The following is a 10,000-nucleotide window of genomic DNA, read 5'->3' on the forward strand; positions in this document are numbered from 1 at the left end:
TTGCTGAAGAACCAAATTTCAAGTGCCCTTTCTTTGTTTTGTGTATTGTTGGTGCAAGACCAGTTTAAATATGAAGAGTGACAAAAAAGATACAAAAGAAAAGATGAAATATAACCATATATTTGCATCTGTCCAGCTGCCATTAGTGTCAGTGTTTTGATCCATGCAAATGTTATAATTCTTCTGTCTCAAAGAGCTACAGTTCTGTTGGTAGACTCTCTGAGCTGTACTTTTTCGTGAGTACTTCAAACAACTTGTGTTATGATGTCTTGAAATGCTGTACCTTCAGAAATTTAAAGGGATTCAGCCAAAATGCTGTGGCAGATACATCTAGGAATCTCAAGAAAGCAATACCCTTCCAAATAGACTTCAAGCTCTGTGATGCAGAACGACAGAGCCCTGACTGTAATGTAGGAGTCCACCGTTCATTTAGCTAATTCTGTTCCTGAAGAGTTCGCTTTAGGGGAAGGATTTTTTTCAGTAGGGCTACAACCCTTTATGTGGAGAATGGAGAATTCAGCCCTGTCACAAAATATGGGGAATTGCAATGACAGTTATCTTTGGACATAGACATGCATTCACATCATTGCCTGTCAGGTGTTGTTTGGTGTGGAATAAATGGTAGGACACAGAAACAAAAAATATTTGAATCACCTGTGGATATTGGTTACTTTGACCAGTCTCTTGCCCCATCTGGAAATTTGGCTTTGCCTATCCATTGTACATGTTACCTTTTCTTTCTTAGGTTCATAGGTTTATATTAGACTATTGACCATCAGAGACTACATAAGCCTAGCCATGTAACCCAATCCAGTTTTGTCTTTAAATACATTGGACGCCTGTATGGTGTGGGTATGTTAATAAAGAGATAGCCAAGAGTTATGTGGCAAGTATGTTAGTTTGGGATTTAGTTATCTTTATTTATTTGTTAAGTAGACTGCCAAATTAGGTGGTTTCTAATGCAGAAAGCCTGTTAGTTTTGCGCTTTGCACTGTAAGGGCATCACCTGTTATCTTCTTGAATGTAGCCATTATCTACCTGCTAACACAATGAGAAGGAAACTGGAAACAGAAAAAGTTGTCATTTGCTCTGTCTTAACCACCTTACTGTCTAAATTAGTATACATTCTACTTGACTTAATTCTGTATAAACTGCACTAATATGCATTATTCATTCCTTTAAGTAAATCTAGTCCAAGGGACACTGTAGCTAGAAGTACTTTGCAAATTCTTAATGTTTGAGGGAATACATTATTGTAATTGCAGGACAGGCAAGTGACAGTGCTTTGTTTTTGGTTTTTCAAGTACTTTGCTACATAAATACAGCTTCAGTAGATCCCTTGCTTAACATTCTGCAGAGGTGGGAGTAAGGAAGACGTAAGTGCACAGAGAAGAAAACATTACCAATGGCATACTGCATTCTCGTACATAAACTCCACTATCACCTATGCTTATCATATATGTCATGCTTACAAGTATGTTGCCTTTATTTTGTGGATATGGATGTGTTTGTTTATGCAGTGGTTATTAGCTTTCCTTTTTGGAGTTTTGATGCTGTCTGCCATCTTATTTTATCTGGCTATAGTCTTAGCCTCCTGAAAGATTCGATTCTGGGTGTATGTGAACATACACTTGTGAACATTTTGCATTTTCAGATATTATTGTTTATAGCTTTTCAGTTGTAAAAGTAAGAACCAAATTTTAAGCGCCCCTTCTTTGTTTTGTGTATTTCTGGTGTAAGACGAGTGTAAATATGAAGAGAGTCAAAGAAAGGTACTAGAAAGAATCTGTCAGTGCTGCAAAAGAAAAGAAAAATATAAGCATATGTTTGCATCTGTTCTAACTTGTCAGTTTGTAAAGATTGTCATGTATAAATTGTCTATGTGGATGACAAGGGTTTTAGCCCTTACTACAACATAGGTGACCATAGTTTGATCAGCAGATACTAGCGTCTTAGGAGCCAACTATAAACGTTAGAGTTATGTATATGAAGGGCAGTATAAAGTAGTAGGGTATTTGCCAAAAGAATGTTCTCTGGTGAAGGTAATATGCCTAGCTTGAGATACGCAAGTGTTCTCCTAGCTCTCTAAAAGATATGACACATTAAAAGCAGCATCGAGGCTGTGGAGATGCCAGATGGCCTAGCATTTACATCTACAGTTGACATGCAGGAATAGTCTGGACCACTGTATCTCTAAGCGTGGTTACCCAGGGCTGATGTGGGGTCTTGTTTTAGGTAGATCAGAGGGAACAAGTAGGTTATTAGAGGACTAAGTGGTAAAGCTGGGTGAGCTGGTGGTGACTGCACAGAATGCTGTCCTTCATGGTAGCAGCTTGGAACTGAAGGCTGCTAAATTCAGACTCCAAAATGTATCTTGTAAATAAGTTACTGTCATCGGTCATTCACAGTGTAAAAGCCATCAGCTTCTGTAATGATTCAGCCACCAAGAACAAAAAAACTGATGTGAAAAACAAGAAAAACGGCTCAGGAAAAATGCCAGCGTCCACAAACAAGTATTTAATAAAATCAATGTCTAACCCTGTTCTGACAGGACAGGTCATTAAATACACACCGTACACACGGTTTAATACATTGTTGTTGTTTTTTTTTTGGGGGGGGATATAGTGCGATAGCGTTACACGTATGGGCACCCTTTCAATATTTAGACTTATACATCTGGGACGTAAGTGTAGCCCTGTTCAGTACTTCACACGCAGGCACTGACAACACATTCAGCATTAGCATTTGTATGTTTTTATATGTTAATGTTCGTTGATATAACATCCTGGTTTGTAGTAATACACATATACACTTCTCACTTTTGAGAAGTAGAGTGTAAAATAACTAGAATGCAATGCATGAAACGCATTGAACCACTGTGGTTAACTCAAATTACTTTAGGTTTTCTTGATTTTTTGCATATTGTCTTTCTCTTTAAAAGGTGAAAAGCAAGTCAGCACTGCTCTGACTCTGAAAGAGTTAACTTCAAGTAACATCTGTCATGTGACTACTTGTGCTGCATTTAAATTCCCTTTGACTTACAGAGTGCATTTGTCTGAAGAAGTCTGTTTATATTAACAGACGAAAAGCACTTTACACTTGGATTTGTTAGTTCTTGTTTTTTGGCTTATTTTGGACTTTTTTCCATCACAACATTGGTTTTTAAAGGACATTGATTTTATTAAATACTTGTTTGTGGACGCTGGCATTTTTTCCTGAGCCGTTTTTCTTATTTTTCATATCAGTTTTTTTGTTCTTGGTGGCTGACTTGTTTGTTCATGGCTACGGGAAATAGTGCCAACGTTCTTTACCTCTCAGGTTCAGAAATAGATGGAAGAGGCAACTTAACATTATTGCTGGAGACAATGAGTCAACATTTGGAGAACCTAACAGCCAGAGTTGAGTGTTTATCTCAACCGAGTGCTACACAAACACAAAGGGTTTTATCCAGCACTCCAGAGGAAGCAAGTGGAACCAACTCATCAAATTTTCTAATTAACCAAGTTCCAGTGAATGAAAATGGAAACCACAAAGTGACTGCTTACAACAACATGGGCAACAACAATAACCAGGATATTACTACAGAAAGCACCATTACTTTGGGGCTTATTGGGTCCTATGATCTAACCACTTGGTTGAATGAGCAACCAAGTTTAAACTCTCAGAGCAGAAATGCAACTACAGGAAACCCGGCTGGAAGTAATGTGAGTATTTCCTTTAAACTTAAACTTTTTGACACTAAGCTACTTGAAATTAAAAAAACTGCAACTTGAATTGAAATATTTTGAAACCTGTATAAAAGAGAACATTGTCCCTAAAGGCCTCCGCACTTGGCAATACCCCACAGGTCTAGAACCAGGTTCTGAGGTTTTTAAAGACATTATTCAATTGTTCAACACTCAAGGTTTAGAACTGCTAAAGATTAGGTGCAAACACTATTCAATACAAATTAAACACCTCACTGAGGAAGTAAATGTATTGGAAAAGGACATTGAAAAGAATATGATGTTTGACAGATACCCGTATGACTGCCAACAAATTTTTACCAGTATTTCCCAACAAATTGATAGAATGAAAGAAACCAAACTTAGAAAACTCAGAAGAGATTTAAAGGACTATGAGGAGGGTACAGCCTACCTGAAACCACCTCCCTCCCAGTCCCGTAACAACTTAATGAGTAACACCAATGACACTCTACCTGATTATGGTACCAACGACCCTGATATGGACAACAACATTTTGACATCACCAAGACCAGGGACAAGCCATGTTGCACCCATGACGAACAGGGACAGGTCTGAGAACATTGAAACAGAGGGTGCTTCTAGTAACCATCAGTCAAAAAACTTTCAAGGGCAGATAGCGAGGAGTCGCAACAGACATGGTGCGAACCAGAGGAAATTTTACAACACTCAAGCTGCGCGCAACAGGAGGAGGTAATGGGGTACCTCCCTGACGTTGAGGTAGACAAACCGGACAATACTATCACCAACTACAAACTCATTACCAACGCAAAAGGAGACTTTAACATTTACAACTACACTGAGTTTACCATGGACAACAGTTTGGTTGAATTACTTGCAAATGGACTTAACTTTGTTCCATCTAATAAGGGTGATGTGGTTGAAACTTAGAAAGCTCAATCTAACAGCTTTACTAGGTGATGGGACACCTGATAGGCATGCCTTCAGGTTAGCAAGCACCTATAATCCATCTATACATCCACTCATTCACCTTTTTGACCACATGTGTGAAATAGAAATAAGGAAATTGTTTCGTAAGAATGTTTGTTCTACTGACCATCATAATGTCTCCACAGAGGACAAATTGAAGTTAATACAATTTAAAAACCTACCCATCCGTATAATGAAACCAGATAAAGTTGGCGGGTTAGTAGTAATGGAAGGGAGTCAATACATTGATAAAATGACAAAACGTCTTGAAGGTGAGGCTTACCAAGAAGTGAGTTTAAATGAGTTAAACGTAGCACAAAATAGAATAAAAATGTTTATTAATGACTTATTTATCGACTCACTGACTGATATACATAACAATTATTTAAACTTGCCGTCACCCCGACTACCCTCCTTATTTGGGTTGCCCAAAATTCACAAAGACCTCAATGACCCCCCTATGAGAGCACTGGTAGATGCTCGTCAATCTATCACATACCTCTGTGCTAAGGTGATTGACTCCATACTGAAAATGTACGCAAGTAAAGAAAAACAAATTTGCAAAGATTCATGGTCATTCCTCGAACAAATCAACACCCTTGAATATAATGATGAAAAGAATTTTTTAACTATTGACGTTTGTGATCTTTACACGTCTATTCCCCACGGCACAGGTATCGAGTGAGTATTTGAATTCATCAGTTTAAGAGGAGCAAGTGACTGAGAAAAGATTGATTGAACAACTTTTGGGTATAGTTTTGGAATACAATTTCTTTGCTTTTAACAACAGCATTTACTTACAGAAAATTGGGGTAGCTATGGGCTCCCCATGTGGAGGCAGTTTTGCCAACTTAGTTATGACCCATTGGGAACATAAATTTGTTCTTGAAAACACAGATTTGAAGAGTAGTATTTCCTTTTACACCCGGTACTTGGACGATATTTTCATTATAATTTCAGGTGGCAGTGCTTTAGCAAAAGAACTGGTTGAATATTTTAACAACAACTGATTTTTTAAAATTCACCAGTGTTTACCAAGAGTTGAGTATTAGTTATCTTGATGTACTCTTATCAAAAAACATATTGGGTCAACACTATACAGCTAAAATTTATAGAAAGAGTACATACGCTAATTCACTCTTGCATTTCAACAGTTCCCACCCTTTGCACCAGAAAAAGTCCGTTATTAAAGGACAAGTTGTATGGGCTGCAAGAATGACCACCATGCAAAATGATTTTTTAGTGGAATGTGAAAACCTGTATGATATGTTTTCACACAGGGGTTACCCCACTGAATTAATCAACAACATAATAATGGAAGTCCAAGTTAAAAGAGAAAAAGGAATATACAAATCAATTTTGAATAAGGACATCCCACTAGTACCAAGGGATTCAAATCTAGATCTTGACACAACTGTCGCTGAACAGACTAACCACACAAACACCTCTAACTATAACATACTTGAGAGTAGAAGTTCAACACAAACAACCAATGGAAACATTAGGTTTGTTTTCACTTTCAATATAAGAGCAAGAGAAGTGGTGGACATATTGAAAAGAAATTGGCACTTGCTCACAACTGATAGAGACATCACCCAAAAGTTAGGACCATCACTGGTTGTCACTTACAGGCGTGGTAAAAACATAAAAAACATCATAGAAGGTCGACACAACACATGCAGAACAGCAGGTATGTTCCGTTGTGAGATGTGTAATTATTGCAAGTATATAGACATAGGCAGCAAGTTCGTTATCAGAGATAGAAATTATGTTTTGAGAAACAAATTCAACTGTAACTCTAAAGGTGTAGTCTGCCTGGCTTTATGTCAACTATGCCCAGCCTTCTATGTCGGGAAAACCGACAGAAAGCTTCGTGACAGGATCTACGATCACACACATGCAGTCAGTAGACACAAACAAGAGAATGTACTAGCAAAGCACTGTATGGAAAAACCCAACCACTCGTTTAAATTTAAAGTTGTTGAGCAAATATAAGATCAGGACAATTTAATCCATACTATGCTTAGAGGTGGCTCCAGCTCACTAAATTTAGAAAAGATAGAACTTTTGGATGCATGTCGCCCACTAGGATTGAACGAAGTTTATTCGCTCGCCTGTATACTTAAACTTAAGAATTGGTTACGTTAGGTGTACAGTCCTCCAATGCGCATATTTTGCATTTGACCAACCAGAAGATAGGTGTCTATTACTTGTTGTGTTTTAGTACATTTTAAGGTAGTTTGTTTAGTATTTAATGACATTGTTTTAATAAGTGTCTAACCCTGTTCTGACAGGGCAGGTCATTAAATACACACCGTACACACGGTTTAATACATTGTTGTTGTTTTTTGGGGGGGTATAGTGCGATAGCGTTACACGTATGGGCACCCTTTCAATATTTAGACTTATTATACATCTGGGACATAAGTGTAGCCCTGTTCAGTACTTCACACACAGGCACTGACAACGCATTCAACATTAGCATTTGTATGTTTTTATATGTTAATGTTCATTGATATAACATCCTGGTTTGTAGTAATACACATATACACTTCTCGCTTTTGAGAAGTAGAGTGTAAAATAACTAGAATGCAATGCATGAAACACATTGAACCACTGTGTTTAACTCAAATTGCTTGTTAGGTTTTCTTGATTTTTGCATGTTGTCTTTCTCTTTAAAAGGTGAAAAGCAAGTCAGAACTGCTCTGACTCTGAAAGAGTTAACTTCAAGTAACATCTGTCATGTGACTACTTGTGCTGCATTTAAATTCCCTTTGACTGAGTGCATTTGTCTGAAGAAGTCTGTTTATATTAACGGACGAAAAGCGCTTTACACTTGGATTTGTTGATTCTTGTTTTTTGGCTTATTTTGGACTTTTTTCCATCACAACATTGGTTTTTAAAGGACATTGATTTTATTAAATACTTGTTTGTGGATGCTGGCATTTTTCCTGAGCCGTTTTTCTTGTTTTTCACATCAGCTTTTGTAATGATGTTTGTTCTTACACAGTAAACACAAAAGTCTGCTTAAAATGTGTCTCTCTTTTTGTTTTTGTAGATTTGGGATATCCGAACTCAGGAGTGTGTGCATGTGTTACAGACCTCTGGTGGGAGTGTATACTCCATTGCAGTAACGAATCATCACATTGTGTGTGGAACCTATGAGAACTTAATTCATGTAAGATATATTTCTGTTTTTGAACATGACATGACTTTATTATCATTCCTAGTAGGTACCATCTAAAGATATAGTTAAATAAGAAGCCATTAAAAATCCATGGAAAATGTGTGTGTATTTATTTTTGGACAGTATTAGGGCTTGCAGATGGTATCTGTTGTTTGGAACAATTGGCTTTAACTTGTATGGGTGAGTACATTATCATTTGGAATATATCTGCAGCGTAAATTTTATCACTTTTAATAATAGTCAGTTACCCGAGTTCTGAAATATTTTTCATGCATGTGAAAATTCATTTGTGTATGGCAAGGCATATAGGTGTCCTTTTATAGCTTCATACCCACACAATCCAATGTTGTCAATTTTCATTCTGTCTTTAACCTGTGGGTTCGGTTCCAGTCCTCGGAACCGACTCAGGCGCTACCATAGCTTGTGGTAACCAAAATTTCTCGAGATAATCCCTTACCTGCAACGCACCTATCCCAGTTGCCTCAGATCTCGTTTGCCTGTTTGCATGTCAGACATGGTGCCAATTGCTGTTGAGCAGATAAGCGATTCCTTTAATATATTTTCAACTGTAACTTTCAATCCTTCTATATTGTCTATTTTTCACTATAATTTGTAAAATCCCTTACCCTTTTTGCCTTTTTTCTGCTTCAGTACTCTGAATTCTATTATTTTTATTTCCCTTTTCCTACACTTCGCTGTATTCTAAATATCATTGTTGATACTTTTGTCCTACACTTTGTGTAGTCTCTTTATTATCATTGTTGATGTATTTCTATTACATTTCTATATTTTTCTGTCCTAAAAAAGTATTTTCCTCACTTTTTTCTCTGTGGAGAAGAGATATGGCAGCAAAGGAAAAGGCTCCAGTTGGATTTTAAATGTCAGAAATGTGGCCATAAAATCCCCTTTTCTGACATGCACTCTGTGTTTACTGTTTGTGCCCCATCCATCTTTAGGAGAATTGCTGTCTTTGTCACTCCTTTAGCTATAGAGCTCATGTTGAGCAGAAAAATAAATTAATCTTAAAAGGCCTGCTTCCATCTTCTTTCAGCGAGGCATTATCTGGAGCCATTTCATCTAAAGAAAAATCAAGCAAATCAGATTTTTCTACTCCATCTTCTTCTTCGTCTTCCAAGGTTTCTGAGAAAATGAAGACATGAAGTTTGTCGGTGCCAACATCTCCAATGGCTCCAAGTTCAAAAAAGACAAAAACATTGATTCCATCTTTCCCTTTGGAACAGACAGGTTAAAAGTCACAAACATCGGCTCTGACTGTTTCATCAAAACCGAGAATTAACAAAAGTCAACTATCAGAACCAACTAGCTCTTCGGTTCCTAAAACTACAGGTCAAGGACAAACTTTGGTGCAGAGATCCGACACCACAATTACAGGATTAAACAAAAATTTTTCTTCCAAGAACAAGTTACTCACCCTCCATTGATCTTTTTCTTGAGAGACTTCCTTCACCATTCTTGGAGAGACCTAAATTGCCTTCTGTGATATCATCCTATTCCTCTAAAAGTCTAACCAAAGATGATATGGAGAGATTGGTGAGAAAAATCCTTTGGGCACAAGGTATGACAGGGTCCACCTTGGTTCCTACCCCGATGGGTCAAGGATTCCATTCTTCAGCTACTCCCCCTTTATTTCCTCCTCTTCACTTGAAGGTTTAGAGACCATGGTATCGAGCTGCTGCATGGTGCCATCTGCTTCAGAACCAAAGATATCGTTGTCTTCAAAACTAATTATTGCTCTGACCTCTTTGGTTCAGTCTGAGCCAAAGACCTCTTGGGACCATTATCAGTCCTGTTGATTCATAGAGGCTAGAGTTGACTCCTATGTTTTCAGAGACTTCACTGCACCTCTGGACTTTGGCGTGGATCAGATGGTCTCCGGCCTCTGCTTCGAGAGGGATCTCTTTGGTGTGGGAAGTGACCTCTGTTGAAATCCCCTTTCAGGTCTGGGGTCCTTTCCTGCTCTGGGTGGATCAGCTTTTGAGGCTGTGGAGAGAGCTAAGACTGTAGTCAGCCCCATCCTACTTAGAATTTGCATCCCTGTCACATGTACATTCAGAGTCTCAACTATTGCCTCCACAAAGTCAGTGAGTATTAAAACCTCAGGAGTCCCAAAAGGGAATAC

The 10,000-nt window shown here is 38.0% G+C and overlaps 1 protein-coding gene across 8 annotated transcripts in view; it reads left to right on the forward strand.

Moving 5' to 3' along the window:
- Positions 1-10,000, forward strand: part of TRAF7 (TNF receptor associated factor 7) — a 1,047,901-nt gene that overhangs the window by 874,232 nt on the left and 163,669 nt on the right. For all 8 annotated transcript variants that reach the window (XM_044089204.1, XM_044089203.1, XM_044089206.1 and 5 more), the window contains one exon: positions 7,732-7,851. In XM_044089204.1, coding sequence (XP_043945139.1) covers positions 7,732-7,851 — 120 coding nt within the window. The remainder of the gene's footprint in view (positions 1-7,731; positions 7,852-10,000) is intronic.

The sequence above is a fragment of the Protopterus annectens genome, chromosome 12.part0 (assembly GCF_019279795.1).
Source record: "Protopterus annectens isolate FY-2018-M chromosome 12.part0, PAN1.0, whole genome shotgun sequence".
Lineage (NCBI taxonomy): Eukaryota > Metazoa > Chordata > Ceratodontiformes > Protopteridae > Protopterus > Protopterus annectens.